Below are 16,863 nucleotides of genomic sequence, written 5' to 3'. Positions count from 1 at the left end.
ATTATTTTAGTATAAAGATTGAAATAGCATTTTCTTCTAAAATCAACAATCTTCAACAATCTTTGTTTCATTTACAACTTAGAAATATATGTTTTATTGTGTGTCTGTCTAATATCACCAATAATTACCAAAATATTATGATTTATTCAGGCATAAGCCATTTGTTTATTCAGATAGAATCCAGAATATTACAGAATATTAGCTTATATATATATATATATATATAATCATAACCTAGATGCTGATATTATTCACAATGTGTGTACAAAAATGTTTAATAAACATATCAAATAGCATCCTGCAAATGCAATATGTTAAAATGCAGCAAGGTTTGTCTGAGGTTTAGGTTTATGGGATAGAAAATATAATTAGCAGTAGAATGTAAACATAATAGAAACACAAAGCAACTTGCTTTACATATTTTCCTCACTGGTTTTTGCAGGAGATGAGAGAAGCAGGCATCTAGGAGATATTGTTAGTACTGCACTGTTAATGAAATGCAATGCTATCCAGCCTGAGAAAGAGCACTGAGTTCCGCAGAGGGAGAGAGAGAGACTGAGAGGGGGTTCTATGGAGGGAGGGAAGTGAAAAAATGGCAGGTTGAATGCGACAGATGCCTCAAAATTGGCTTAGAGCGGGTGAGAGTCTATTTCTTATGGTTTCAGTCGTTTTAAAGATCAATAAACACTCAGTGTGTGTGTGTGTGTGTGCGTGTGTGTGTTTGTGTCTCTGACGTGTGTAAAATAATCTGAGGTTGAGTGAAATGTGAAAGCGTGATGCATAATCATGTGAAAAGACTAGTCCCAGTTTTGAACCAAGTGTTTTTTTTTGGCCTGCTATTGGTCTGGGCTCATGTAAGCGCGTGGCGATGCCAAGATATGCTCCTAATTAAGCAGACTGTCAAATGACCAAACTCGAACATCCGCACAGTAGTACAGTGAACTACGACCTTCAAAGGTTTTCTCGACCGATATTCATATTCATTTCCTCTCTCCACCTCTCTCACTCACCCTCACGGAGAAGGGAATGGCTAATGCTGGGTGACAGCTCTTTGAGGCAGTAATGTTGGTTAAAAGAGAGCTATATCCAACTCTTGACTGACACACACGGGCAGACTCCCCACCCCCTCATACAAGTACACACTAACACACACACATACTGTATTAGCTGTTTGAGATACTATTAGTAGGATTGGTGCACACGCATATGCAACACATTGGAGAAAGGAATTACTGAAATGCGACTGTTGTGACATCCTACTCAAACACGCAGAGATAAAAATAGAGAGAGATGGAGAGACGGTTTTGATCAATTGGACTGCACGCTTCCCTGAGGCAATGGAACGATGAACCGCAGAGCAGAGAAGCACTTAACAGTCCCAGTGCAGAAAATACACACGCAAATGTACACACGTTCACATTGCTCTGTCTTTTAATCCTCGAGTATGTGCTGTTTGATGTTGAAATGCATTTTGTAAATCCAGTGTAGTGCAGGGACAACTACGAAGAAGCAATTCTTACGTTATTTTCTGTGTTTAGTCTATCAACTATCGGCAACAAACGGAATTGCAGGAACAAGCCAAACAGGTTTCCTGAAGACACCACTGTGATAGACATTTTACACTTAAAGGGTAAGTTCACCCAAAAATGAAAATTACCCCATGTTTTACTCAAGGGACAGATACAAACACACAACAAAAATCCAAGAACACTTTAGTCTCTGGTGTAATAGGCATTGTCGTTTCATAGTCTAACAGTTTTAATCTGGTCGACATCTATTTGTATTTGTAAAAAAAAAAAAAAAAAAAAAAAAAAAAAATAATATATATATATATATATATATATATATATATATATATATATATATATTCTTTTTTGCCGCATGCTCTGCGTTGACTTGAACGATTTCAGCACCACGGACAGCGCTTAAAGCTGCTGCTTCAATACAGTCTCTTAACCACTAGAGGGCGCTGTAAACGCTGAAAATGTAAAATTGACTGTCAGGCAAGTGCTTCTTTTGTGGAACTACATATGATATTTAGTAAAGAGTCTTAAAAAATAAGAACATTTAAATGATTTTAATTTCGTTTTTTTCCCCCACTTAATTTGTCAACATTCTGCAGAAAGGCAGTGAACCAACTCACAGCCAAAACACAACAGTACACAGTATTTATACAAGAAATATTAAATATTTCTCAACTGCTGAAAAAAAAAACATGTTCATTTAAAATTTGTTCAGTAACAAGTAATTCCCACTTTAGCATTTAATGATAATTTTAACACTAAAACTAACAATTCACAGATTCCATGATGAGAAATAACTTAATTTCAGTAATATATATATATATATATTTTTCTATCACCAATAGAAGGCAATAGTTCTCATATGTGCTCTAATATGTATTTCTAAGTGCATGAATTGTCAGTTCTGTTGTGTGTGATTGTCAAGTGTTCTGCATGAACCCTCATTTGATCCATTGCAGTTTAATATGCTACAATTTCACAACATTCAGTCTTAAAAAGAGGCCTTTTGTTACAAACAGTAACTTCCTTTTATCGTATAAAAAACTACATCTTACCTTACATCATATTTCTGTTTCTCATTGTTTATGCATTATCTCAGTAAAAACAAACACTCTATAAACTTTCTCTTCTGTCTGCGTTTAGCATGGTGAGTAGCTCATGCGCATATGTGTGTGATAGTGTGGGGGTGGCACTGCAGTGAGCGCTGCAGACAGAGGCAGGGTCTGGGATGCTGCAGCTGCCCCGTGTGCCCCAGGGTGGAGGGGATGGTTGTGGGGGAATGGAGCTGCAGAACCTGGTGATTGCAGCTGGTATCCAGCTCCAGAGTTGGGACTGGACGCAGCAGTGATTCCTGGAGATGATGTGCTCTGCTGGCCGCTGATCTTCGATGGGGGGTGGGGGTTCTGCGTGAGCTGGATGGAGATGTCGCTGGAGATCTCGGAGGCGCTCCGAGCACGCTGGGGGGGAGGCCAGGTCTCTGGGTGCAGGTACTGGCCACTGTAGTCGCTGCCCTCAGAAAGGCGGGGGCGATAGAGAGCCGGGTGAGGCCTATACATCTCCTCTTCAGCATAACGCTTCATAAAGAGATACACTGACATCACACCAGCACCCTGAGAGAATTAGAGAAAGAGTTTAACAGAGAGCGAGAGAGAGAAAGAAGAAATGTTCAGGACAAATTTGTTTTACATTTTCAGTCACGCTTTATTTTGAGGTTCAATTTTTGCCATTAACAAACCATTAACTACGTACTTTTGCCTCAAGAAACTTCTAATGCTGCTTCTAATATTGCTGCTTATTAATAGTTTAGGTATTGGGTAGGATTAGGAATGCAGAATATTGTCATGCAGAATATGTGCTTTATAAGTACTAATAAACAGCCAGTATGTTAATAATAGTAATAATAGTTCACAATAATAGGCATGCAGCTTGTTAATTGTGAGAATTGATTCCTATACTAAAGTGTTACCACATTTTTTTTATTTTGTCTGGCAAACATCTCTGTGTTTCTCAACAATGCATTAGATTGGTATGATTTTTTTATGTTTTTAAAGGAAGTCTCTTAAGCTCACCAAGTAAAATACAGTAAAAAAAATACAGTAAAACAGTAATATTGTGAAATATTGTTATAATTTAAAATACACGTTTTCTATTTGAATATATTGTAAAATGTGTTTAATTCCTGTGATGGTAAAGCTGAATTTTCAGCAATCATTAATCCAGTCTTCAGTGTCACATGATCCTCATAAATCAATCCAATATGCTGCTTTGGTGCTGCCCCAGAAACATTTTTTATTATTATTATAAATGTTGAAAAAGGCTGTGTTGCTTAATATCTGTGTGGAAAATGTGGAAAGGACAAATTTTTTTTGTTATTTTTTTTACTTTCTTAAATATTTTTTAACTGTGTAAAAGTCTTCACCGACCATTTTTGATCAATCATTTAAATTAACATTGATAAATAAGAGTTTTTACATAAATAAAAAGGTCTTACTAATACCCACTTTTAAACAGTAGAGTATTAACAGATTAATTATGGGAAGATAATTTGGTTATGAAGTGAAGTGAAGTGACATTCAGCCAAGTATGGTGACCCATACTCAGAATTTGTGCTCTGCATTTAACCCATCCGAAATGCACACACACAGAGCAGTGAACACACACACTCACACACTGTGAGCACACACCCGGAGCAGTGGGCAGCCATTTATGCTGCAGCGCCCGGGGAGCAGTTGGGGGTTCGATGCCTTGCTCAAGGGCACCTAAGTCGTGGTATTGAGGGTGGAGAGAGAACTGTACATGCACTCCCCCCACCTACAATTCCTGCCAGCCCGGGACTCGAACTCACAACCTTTCGATTGGGAGTCCGACTCTCTAACCATTAGGCCACGACTTCCCCTAATAAAATCAGAAGTGAGCCTATGAAAGTAATGCTCATGACCTGTGGGGTTATTTATAATGATTAATAATTTCTTATTTGCATTTATTAGTAATCTCATCTTTTTAAAGTGTTTTGAAAATTTATATTTATTATATATAGTTTGAAAATATGCATTAAAGAAATTACAGATTTATTTAGGTATCCATGTATGTGTTTAATATTTTTTTACTTTGGGTAAATATGGCAAATCAATAAAGCATTTCCGACAGGTTGGAAATAACAGCAGAATGCATAGGAAATACTGTTCTGTGGTTACGCGACCACACTCTTCATTAAACAAAGAAAAACCTGAGGTGAATATACAAGATGATTTTACAGCAATCCTTCTTTGCTCTTGCTCTAATATTCTCTCTCACACACACTGACAAACTAATGTTTCCTTTGGCGACCATAATAGTAAAAGGATCCAGCTGAATCAAGCAGAAAAAAAAGAGTTAGAGCTTAAACTTCAGTTTTGCTTAATCTTCACTTTTATGGGAACACAGAATAAATGGCTGACAAACAGTTTTGTGATTTGCAGCTCTGACTGCTCCATCATTCACTTCATCTTCTTCTGACTTTCATAATCATCTCGATAACATCTACACTTCAATCAGAAATAGCTGAAAACCTAAAAACCCAATCTTATGTGGTTATCGTGAAGAAAAAAAAATAAATATGTATGTTGAAAATCTCTTAAACTGACCTCCTTGAGCTCAGGTTACTTAACATTTTCCTATTGCAGTCAATGAAACAATATAATTAAGTGCTCTAAATACAGTATTCAGATCCTGAGTAGCAACTAAAATAGAGCACATCTGAAGCTTTGCATTCATAATACATAAAGAGCACATTCGAAGCTCCTGCCTTCAACTGAAGTGTATGTCAAAGCAGGGTCATGTTAAAAGCATCTGCTTCAGCAGCATCAAGTGACATAATTACAGTACCATCATTTGTTAAGGCCCTCGGGCCTAGAAGAATGGCTACATATGACTACATCTTGGCCATTCAAGGGGCTACGAAAAAATGATAAAAGGCACTGATATTTTGGACTGAAATGTCATCCTCTGACCTCTTTGAGCAGGAAGGAGCTGGCAGCAAAAGCAAAGGACCAGCCATAGCGGTAGTTGAAGAACTGCTCTGGCTCCCGCGGCCTGTTCATAACTTCATCATTGATACTAGAGATATACAGCACCAACCCCACCACCAGACTCAACCCTGAGAGAGAGAGAGAGAGAGAGAAAACAATTAAGCGCAGAAAAATCAACAGACCATCAAGATGGCACCTGCTGAATAACAAATATTAAATGCAGCTGCAAGAAAACTAGAACAACAGAACTAAACAACATAGTTAAATAACTGCACTGTGACTGCACTGGGCCAACTTAACAGACACACAAAAACAAGTACTGTACACACTCCAGGGCTCTGCCTGGCCACTGATGAGAGGACATCAGCTCCCTCTAAATAAATCACATCCCCAAACTCTCCTCACTGCAGGCACAGCAGGCTAGGAGAGATGCATGGAGGACAGAGGAGATAAATCTGCTTGGTAAGTTTGACGTCACGCATGACCGTTTCTGGGTCCAAACACTCTTTTAGATGCCAAAAGCAAACAACAATGCTAACATACTGTACACCTACTGTGTGCTGGAATATAATAAATAAATAAATAAATCCTAACCTTTACATCCATATTGAAATTACTGATGGTCAGACTTTTATGAATCTTTTATGAATGCTGTGAGCCCAGAGACTGTATACCACGAGTTCTTAATAGATTATCTTATATTTGTAATAAATAATGCTCATAAATGGCTGTTAAGATAGTATGAAGTGAACTGAATCGAGTAGAGGCTTGGACCAGGATTTATTATACCTTCCATTGCAACTTTAAAGAGTAACTTGAAAACTTGCTTTAAAATTCATCACCCATAGACCATCCAAGATGTAAAAGAGTTGTTTTTTGTTGGAACATATTTGGAGAAATTCAGCATTACATCACTTGCTAACCATTGGATCCTCAGCAGTGAATGGGTGCCGTCAGAATGAGAGTCCAAACAGCTGATAAAAACATCACAATAATCCACAAGTAAAACACTACTCCAGTCCATCAATTAACATATTATGAAGGCAAAATAAACATGTTTTTAATAAACAAATCCCTCATTAATATGTTTTAACTTTAAACCATCACTTTCAGCTAAAATATGAGTCCATAATTCATGATAATGTCCATTCCCTGTTGTCCTCTCACATCAAAATCCACCGACATATTTGTTAAGAACTATATTGGACTGTTTTCACTTTTTCTTGATTTGTGCATATTTCTCTCCTGATTCAGATGAGATGACTTTTTCACTAGAAAAATAAATATTATGGATAGAGGAATTATTTGAGGGAGTCTTGTGGATTATTTGTTTATTATTGTGATGTTTTTTTTAGCTGTTTGGACTCTCATTCTGACGGCACCCATTCACTGCAAGGGATCCATACAAGTGAAAGCAAGTGATGTAATGCTAAATTTCTCATCTTGTTCAGATGAAGAAACAAACTCATCTACATCTAAGATGGCCTCAGATGACACTCAGACATTTTCATAAAATTTGAATTTTTAAGTTGTGGCAGCATACACAAACATGTGACAAAATTCACATACATTTCTTGTTATGTTTCACCTTTAAGGGTGTTTCGTTGCTGGTGGCAGGGTGTTAACTCCTGGACATAACAGGAGTTAACAAAGGCCTTGTCCACACTAATACAATTTCGTTTGAAAACGCATCTTTTTCTCTCCATTTTGGCCTTCCGTCCACACTGAGATGGCGTTTTTAGTTTTTAGAGCTTTTTGAAAACGATCTCTAAAGTGGATAAATTTGAAAACGAAGTTTTCGCGTTGTAGTGTGGACTGTGAAAACGGAGGCTTTTGAAAACGATGAAGCAATTTTAGTCATGTGACGCATATTATACCAATAGATATCCGTGTTTATACTGGTATTGTGCATGTTATGTGCTATGCACTTTCACACTATTGCTACAGAATGTGTTACTTTGTACACTCTTCATATCTCAGTCCTCCAAAAGTGAAAGCAAATTTACTCGCAGTTGCTATTTGTGGCAAAACATGAGGGCAGTTGCGTTTTAGATCAGACATACAATCGTAAGTGTGTGTGACCTGGACGCGTCAGTGAATGGTGGGCTCTTTTCGTAAATCAAATAATCCTGTCAGAAGAATTGCATAAAAACCTATCATGTCTGTTCCATGTGTATCATCTGCAGTGAACTTTTTTGAGGCTTTGCACATGCACAGAAAGCGAATTTAACATTTACTGATGTCTCAGTGTGGATGAGACAAAGTTTGCAAAACGCTTAAAAACGCTAGTGTGGACGGAGAGCATTTTAAAATGAAAATACCATTTTCAAATGCATCCGGATTAATGTAGACGCAGCCAAAGAGAGACATGCAAAATAGGCATGAGAACTGGAATTGAGAACTGTTGGTGGAGAGTAACGCTTGTTGATTTTCGTTTCTCCGATCACAAATGCAGACATGGTTTTATGTGTACGCGGCATGATGCAGTGTTTTATGCAACATCATATGACCCCTTTAAGAGAATGTCTTCTTACAAGATCATTAAAGCGATGGTCCGTTTACGGCTTTTGTTTTGACGTCCTCTGTGTTGTTCACGCGATCATCTACAAGGTGAATTATTCCTTTAACAATCAGAGGCAAGCAGATTGTGCGTAGCAAAGGAATGTGAGTATGTGTGCGGGTTTGGACAGAGAATGATGGCAAAACTGTAAAAGGAACAGGGTGAGAAAAGCTCACACTACGTGCACAAGTCAAGAAATACCTGTAATATTTTTTGCAACAGCCGGATGACCGATTCTCTCACCCACATGCACAAAACAAAAACACAACATTCCTGCAAACATCAGCTACGTTTCACAGCCACTCCATCTAGCGGCACTATCAGCGCACTTAATCTTTACTTTTTAATGGCTTCTTTCAACTGAAGCACTTTTATCAGCCCCGAGCAGTCTGAAATGCCCATTACATATTCAGCAGCAGGCTGATAGAGAACACAGAGAGAAAAGGACAAGTAAAAAGGTGTTTTTCAAGGGCAGTCTGTCGGGAAGTTTGTGCTGCAAGAGGAGAGAGGTGTTTTTGATAAAGCTGAAGGTCTTTTCTGGCAGTGTGCAAGGTTGAGGCAGCGATGCAGTAAACAACAGTGGCATCTGCATACAAATAAGCTCTACATTCAGGTTAGGGTTAGACTCTCACTGCAGTTCATGAGGGAAAATGCATTTATTTAGCGCTTTTTTTAAATTGTCATTCTATTAATACTATAATTCTAATAATGTTATTAAGATTCTCTCATTTTAATAAAAAACATTTTTTATATAATGACAGCAGCACTCAAGGTGCATGAACTCCACAAGTTTAGCACAATACTGTAGATCATTTTCTCCAGCATGATTTGAGAATGATCTAAAGAATTGTGCTTGTGTCCCAAATTTGCTGGTTTGATTAGGGACCTAGAAATGAACTAATTTTGGAAATATTAAATGTATAAAGTGAAAAGTAACTTTAAAGTTTAAATATTTAATCAAAAGATCATCTTGTGTTCTTAAGTGTCACAAATGTGCTGGATTTAGGGACCTAGAAATAAACATATTTTGTAAATATGAAGTATTTAGCTAAATCCTCCATTTTTATTGTGGAAATACAAACTCTGTATGTAAATGTTTAGGTTTCAGGATTTAAAAAAAAGATAGATAAGACATCCTACTCTTAAACAGTGTAACTATATGGTTAGTTTAAGTTAACAGACAATAATAATTCAATCATTAAATGTAATTTCATATGAGCTCTTTATATTTAGTTAAATTTGTGCTGCAATGCCTACTAGGCTCTCTGTCTGAAACTAATTGAACATGTTTTATATTTTATAATCTTGCTGACCTCTGCTGGTGCAGTACTGAACTGCATGCTCAGATATTTGAGGTATCTATTGGAAAATAAATCTGGCACCATTGACTGATAAGTTTAATCTTCACATTTACATGATATAGGACACATCAGGCAGTCGTGCTTACATGAATAAATTAATAAGTGTTTATGCTCTGTGTTAGAACATTACATGAGAAAATAATAAGTGCAAAAGATATGCCATCGTGTAATGAGAGCTATCAAGTGACAGAGGGTTAAGATATCATACTTGTATGATAGATGTGCTATTTTACAGAATAACTAATGCAATAAAAATACAGCATTTCCTCCAAAGAAACTCTGCATCCACTGGCTCCAAAAACTGCTAAATAAACAGATGGAGCGATTTCATGCTCAGACACAGGTTGATGATCGGAGGAGACATCATTAATGTAAAACAGATGGTACTGCTGCATACCGGTGAGTACAGAACACAAAATCCTCACAAACTGAATCTTCCTGAAAAAAGAATTTGTATTAAATATGCTATGAACTATTTTTAACCGTAAGAGAATTTTAGAAAGAGACTTTCATTCAAAAGAATGTTCCTCCAGGCCCATTTGTGATGACATAATGATATCCTATATTCTAAAAGTGTAATATAATATGCTCAATATAAATGTCAAATATCTAAAAAACTGAGGAAATTTAAGTAGAACTTATAAAGGGTCACAACTTATGAATTCACTGCACCAGGTGTGTCTTCCTCACAAGAAGGAAAGATTTCGCACTACCTGAGAGGATGAAGAAGATTCCAGAAACGAAGGCCAGGATGGTGCGCTGCGGACGGATGTGGCCCACGTTACTGATGATGAAGGCCATGAAAACGAAGAGCAGGGACACCATAGGGAAGGGCGTAGCTGTCCGCACCATCTCTGCCAGAACAGTAGATACATGTGTGTGAGAGAGCTGTGCGTGGAAATGTGGACATGTTACTTTGATTTGAAGTATGTTCACTCACTGAGGATATTTGCAGTGTTTTCTGTGGTGATTTCAATCTCTGGCTCGGTGAAATACTCAGAGGCCACACATCTACCTTTCTCTGTACCTAACACAGTGAGACAGAGGATATAATGAAAGATGTTTATATATATATATAAAAAAGGAACTACATAAATATATATCAACACACATTTAATATTATCATATTATTATTATTATCGCCAATTTTATGTGTCTTTTTTGTTTAAAGGAAAGTTCAGAATTCATAAAAACAAATAACACATGATTATTTTATTTGACAGACAGTATTTTAATAGTATGAAACAAACAACACAATAAAAGTAATAGTTCTAAGTAGGATGCACTTTTGCTCTAATACAAAGTAAAAAAAAAAACATTCTCTGACATGAGTACAATGATAAATTATAACATTTTTCATTTTTGCATAACACATGGTCTTAAATAGGTATATATTTTTAATATTTTACAATACTGTTCAAAAGTTTGGGGTGGGTAAAAATTATATCATGTTTTCGAAAGAAGTCTGTTTTGCTCATCAAAAATACTGTATAGTAAAAAGAGTAAAACTGTGAAATAATATTACATTTTAAAATACCTGTTTTCTAAATGTAAATCTAAATGTAATAAATTACTTTGATGGAATTTTCAGCATCATTACTCCAGACTATAGTGTCACATGATCGTTCAGAAATCATTCTAATGTGCCACTAAAGAAACATTTTTATTATTATCAGCGTTGAAAACATGTATGCATAAATTTTTTCAGGATTCCTTAATTAATAGAAAGTTCCAAAAACAGGATTTAATTTGAAATATTTTTTTGCAACATTCTTAATTTTTTTTACAGTATATATAATTATTATTATTTTTTTTTTTTATCTATCTATCTATTGACCCAAACTTTTGAATGGTCATGTACATATACTGTGGTCAGGTGCATATAATATATTTCTTGTGTGTGTGTGTGTGTGTGTGTGTGTGAAGAGTGTCCCTTGCAGGCAGATCAGCATGTTTGGGCATCCTTGACATCCGAAGGTTGTCTCATAAACCACTATCTAAGACCTAAGTGAGTAATAGGTGTGTGTCCGCACCTGCTATGAAACAAACTCTCCAGAGGCCTGAATGTAATGCCATCTTGACATCGACAGTCTGATTCTGCTGCAGTACGATTCCCTCCTCCATCAGCAGCCAATAATCTGTCGCCACGGCAACCCCCACCAACAGCAGTCCGCACGCCCCAAACACTGTGGAGAGCAGAGTCAGAGCCCTGCTGCTGCAAGAGCTCATCTGCACACACACACACACACACAGAGACATATCAACCGTCAGCACACAAGCTCCAAATCACTGCAAAAACACCATCAAATCCAGATCATGAGAGACAGGTCCTGTCCCACTGTGGCGGTAATCAGCCAATCACACGAAAGGTCAAAGTTCGCCTGGCTTAACGGGTGGCATTCATTGAAGCAGAACGTGAAAGATTATTGGTAGTGATTCAGATGGAACAACACACACATCACACACAAGCACCTACAGAGTCATGAGTCATAGCTTTACTGTGCGACACAGACCTCATCCGCACGGAGAAAGAAACCGAAACAGAATCTGATAAAAGCTGCTGTTGGATTAGTTTATCCAAAAATAACAAATCTTTCATTAATTACTCACTCAAATGTCGTTCCAAACCTCTATGACTTTTATATTTCATTCTGCTGAACACAAAAGAAGAGAATTTAAAAGATTGTACAAATCACTCTTTTCTACAATTAAATGGACTGAGGCACCATAAAAATATTATAATAATGATAAATATGATTGTATTGTGAGTGTTCTGGAGCCATTCAACTGAATTTGTGAAGAACTGACAGAAATTGAAGTCATTATTAAATATAATCTTCCCGTCCAGTGAGCCATTAGATCAGACTGAATAATTGCATCAAGTGAGTTGAACTCAATAACCAGATGAGTCAAATCATTCAGACTGGTTTGGTGAAATTGATGATTGTCATTAGAAAACAATCACAAGTTAAATTATTTTGAGAATTATAATTTCAAATATAGATCTTAAGACCATGTTTATGATGCTTTTGCATCAATTAACTTTTATAAAAATCCTTTAGTGCTCTACTGATGACAGAATGTCACACAAGTTTGGAATGAAGGCGAATTAGTGAATTTAAATGAACAGTTTGTTAAATGCTTTGAAATTATTATTTTAGTAGTTTTTTTAATTCTTGAGTATTTATTAATATGTTTGACTAGTGTTACGACCCCTTGGCTCAAGGAGAAGCAACATGAATGGAGAGTCCATATAACAATCAAATTTGCACAAATAAGTATTTTAATCAAAAAACAGACATAGCTACATTAAAGTAAAAGATAAAATATAAAGATACAACAACATCAAGCCTTGGACTGGAGCGGGTGAGAAAATCAGCATGACCACCAAACAACGAGACCAGCAGAGCCCAAGCCCCAATCTCTTCCTCCCGAGGGCGAGAAAACCAGCATCTTATAAGCAGCGTGGTTAATCACAATCAATTTTCCACACCTGCGTCACAGCACTTAACCTGAAGACACAAAAAGTTTTACCCCAAGACACCTGCTGGACAAAATAAAGTACTACAACCCCTTGGATCGTCGCACTAGCTTCAGTTTTCATTTTATTTTAAGTTTTAGTAATTTTGTTTTGTGCTTTTGTCATTTTTATTAGTTTTATAATGTTTCCATTTAGCTTTAAATAATTGATCATTTTAGTTTCAGTCATCCTTTCAATAAAAAATCCTAAAATCCTTTCAATTTTAGTAAGTAACAAATGTCATGTCAAACGTTTATGTCAGTTAGTTGCCAAGAAAAAAATTCTAAAAGGTAATTTTTAATTGAATCACTTCAAATTGGTTGTTTAAATGTTTTCCCTAACCTTCTGGTAGTTTTATTTGACTCAACTATTGCTTCAAAATTACTATATTTCTTGCTTAAAAGGTTGGAATTAAATGAACATTAATATGTTAAATAAAAGTTGAATCAATAATGAAATAATTGCTTATTAATAAATGTTCATCTTTTGATTATTGCCGATGCCTCTAGAAATTATATGTCTGATTTTAATTTACAACCTGTTTTGGGTTCATTTTAAGCTAGCCATATAGTAATTTTAAACAATAGGCTAGTTGAGTTAAATAAAACTACCCAGAAGGTTGGGTTGAACATTTAACTCAACTGCTGGGTCAAAACATTGGTGGGATTGTCTATATTTCACCATGTGCAGGGTTGTACTTAACCCTGCATTTTTTTATTGTATGGAATATTATATGCAATAGACTATATATAATATATTTATTTGACCTTCATTTTAATATTATTCAGCATTTTTAGTTAACATAACAACACTTCTTTAAAGCTGAGAAAGAAAGGTACAGACTGTAAAAGAACAGTCAAGGCAAGAAAATACTCAGAAATGAAGAGAGGCCATAAACTAAGATCACATCCTCTTTCTGACCCTGTGCACCTCTCTGATGCTCCCAGGGCTGAGCTCTGATCGATTCTTAATTAATGAGGGATGCTTTTTGTCTCGGTTGTGATTGGATGACAGCGCTGACGACATTTTGAAAGGTCTTTTCAAAGCAAAATGTGCATATTGCTCTCTGTCATTGTTTCTGCATCTGTGCCGAGCTAATACAGGAGCGCTTTCATCCTGTCATTCGCTCTCTACATATTTAAAGATTGCGATTTGACATGTGATATGAATGCTGTCATTTGGTTACATGTGTGAGGTTGAAAGAATCAGTTTCCTGTCTCCGCAGTCACTCAGCTGCTGCTGCTATGGCGACTTTTATGATGGATATTTTTTGAAGAGGTTGTATAGAGTATGTGTGAGAGAATGTGTGTGTGCTTTTTCATGCTGTCATTTCCTGTGTGTCTCTCCGAGCTGGTGATTCAGAGCAGCACCCTGAGCAACAAGAGAGGGAGAAAAAGAAAGCATAAGAAAGAGAAAAAAAGAGACGGAGACTCTTGGCTTCCAAAATGAATCTAAGAAGTCTAGACAAGACTTAAGTGCATCGGTGTGAATATCGGAGAGATCAACTTTTTGCCGTTCATCCTGCTGCAAAGAATGACGCAAGCCCTAACACCAGCAGTCAACACAAGATGAACCTCAGCAAATGATGAACAGATTTTGCAATGCAGTGAAAAAAAAGGCACAGCGTGAACGCTGTGGAGGAAAAGTGCTTGTGCTGAGTGCTCTGAAGCAAACACAACAGAGGCAGAGACCAACAATGTCAAACTCCAGCTTGACCGTCTACACTGAGAAGTTTTTTTTCCCACTGAACTCCTTGGCCCGCAGCTCTCCTGCCCCCTCAAGGCAGTGTGCTGATGTAGAAGAGAGGTAACTTCTCCGTGACAAAATCAGTCGCCCCAATTTCCTCCTCAAACTTGCATATTAACCCACAGATTTCCTTTTTCATGTTTTTACATTTTTGTGGGGTCTGCACATCTGATTTGGTCTGATCTTGACCTTTGCTGATGGATCTTTGTGCACTGGCACAACCTGAGGTAAATCCCTTGAGCTTGGTGCCACACAAAGTGTGTCCTTAAAGGGATAGTGCACCCAAAAATACTGTTCCAAACCTGTATGAATTTCTTTCTTCTGTTGAACACAAAAAAAGGTTTTGAAGAACAGCTGCTGGTATTTTGGAGTGAACAATCCATTTTAAGTGTGAACTATTCAAACGCAGTATGATGTCAGTGTGGCTTACAGTAAGTATGCTTGATCCAGAATATTAAAGGAACAGTTTACAGCTGAGAAAATATCTTAAAAACTATTTTTGACCATAAAATCAAAATCATTGAGATCCAGTGTTTTTTGGACCCCACTGACTTTCAATGTATGGCCAAATACAGTCCAAAAATATATTTTATGTTCCACAGAAGCAAGTAAGTCTCCAGATTTGAAACGACGTAAGGGTGAGTAAATAGAATGTTCATTTTTGGGGGAACTGTATCTTTAAATATGTTTGCATATTTTTGTTTAAAGGAACACTAGGTTATTTAGTAGGTATCTGAAAGTATTAAAATAAAAGACATACAGTAGAGTGAGGAACGGGGACAGAGAGAAGAGAAAGAGTGCCAAGCCAGATGTAGGCTAATGTATGGAAAGACCTTGGCCCAGTAATAATGGAGTTCCCACCTACATGCCAGCGCGCGCCTCTTGGGGCACTTGACTGAGCCAGTTACAGTCTCAACTACCTCAGCTACCATTCACTCACTTCTGCCCAACACAAAAATGCTCAACAGCTGCAAATGTTAGTAGAATCACCGCATGCCAGTCTCCTTAATGACCCTGGACCGTTTACAATTCACAACGGACCACAAACAAAGATAAAAATATTTCCCCTCACGTACCGACACAACATGCGACTCGCTTACAGACCTGCTGGGATTATGGAGACGTTTTGTACTCGGTCGACATGCAGCCATAAACGCATATCCGTTCGTTTTCTTTAACTTCTGTCTATAACACCTGACAAAAGTTCAAACGTGCTTCGACTCAGTCACGCATTAGTTGAGAACAGTTAAGAACAATGAAAGCAGACTGAAGAAGCGTGTAGCTACTCACCCTGCTCGTGCGCGTGGAGCTGACAAGTATGCAAGCACAAGCCTCACACCAGGGGTGCCTGGCAAAATATCCGCGCTCTGTCTCTCTCTTCCTCACCGTCTCTCCCTCCCTCTTTCTTTCTCACCCTTACGTGCGTATTTCTCACTGATACCCCGTTATCTTCTCCTCCCTCACATCTGCACGCTTACCGTCCCTCTTTTTATCCCAGCAAAACGAAAGAGAACAAAAAGCAACGCAGACGTTGTGCGTATGAATATGTAGTAGGGCTTGGGTAGTGCGCAATGGAAAACGTACTTTGCATTTTGGATGGATGGATGGATGGAAATATTGTACGAAGCATCTTGCGTCTGCTTTTGACCGGAAAAAGACGGTTGATTTACATATCAGTTTGATATTGTATGTATAACAGCCAGTATAGGATATCCATGCTGACTTTCACTTTTATGTTTTTGCATTTAGATTACCTTTGCAGTCATATTTTTGGTCATTTTAATTAATCTTTGCTAATAATAAGCTAAAAAGCTAATCATTTAATAGCAATGCCATGCTTAAAAGTTAGTTCATGCAGACATTGTTAGTAAACTTCAGACTAGACAGTCTGAAATTGTATTTTGTACTCGAATAATCTGTTTTTTTAACAGTGTTAATTTTTTGTTGTTGTTGTTCTCTAAACAACTACCCAATTTTCATACTGTGCATTATATTGTAATGCCTATTATGGCTGTAAGTGTGTGAATTAATTGGTTGCGTCTGTAAAATGGTAGACCTGTCAAATTCTAACGATCAGCCTTAAGTAAAAGAGAGAGAGAATGTCAGTAAATTAGTTTAGGTATGGAGGTAAATACAGATTGGTCAA

General features: G+C 37.1%; 1 protein-coding gene across 1 annotated transcript; it reads right to left on the bottom strand.

The window, feature by feature from the left end:
• Window positions 1–2,062: 2,062 nt before the first annotated feature.
• cacng7b (calcium channel, voltage-dependent, gamma subunit 7b) lies at window positions 2,063–16,236 on the bottom strand. The gene is made up of 6 exons (XM_059567581.1): window positions 16,008–16,236; window positions 11,485–11,680; window positions 10,392–10,478; window positions 10,165–10,305; window positions 5,513–5,658; window positions 2,063–3,133 (listed from the first exon to the last, which is right to left on the bottom strand). Exons 2-6 carry the CDS (start codon window positions 11,678–11,680, stop codon window positions 2,663–2,665), a joined length of 1,041 nt encoding a protein of 346 aa, XP_059423564.1. The 5' UTR covers window positions 16,008–16,236; the 3' UTR covers window positions 2,063–2,662.
• Between the last annotated feature and the right edge of the window lie 627 nt (window positions 16,237–16,863).

This window comes from Carassius carassius, chromosome 15 (genome assembly GCF_963082965.1).
Source record: "Carassius carassius chromosome 15, fCarCar2.1, whole genome shotgun sequence".
Classification (NCBI taxonomy): domain Eukaryota; kingdom Metazoa; phylum Chordata; class Actinopteri; order Cypriniformes; family Cyprinidae; genus Carassius; species Carassius carassius.
The sequence above is the reverse complement of the archived record's forward strand: the minus strand, read 5'-3'. Positions and strand labels throughout refer to the sequence as shown.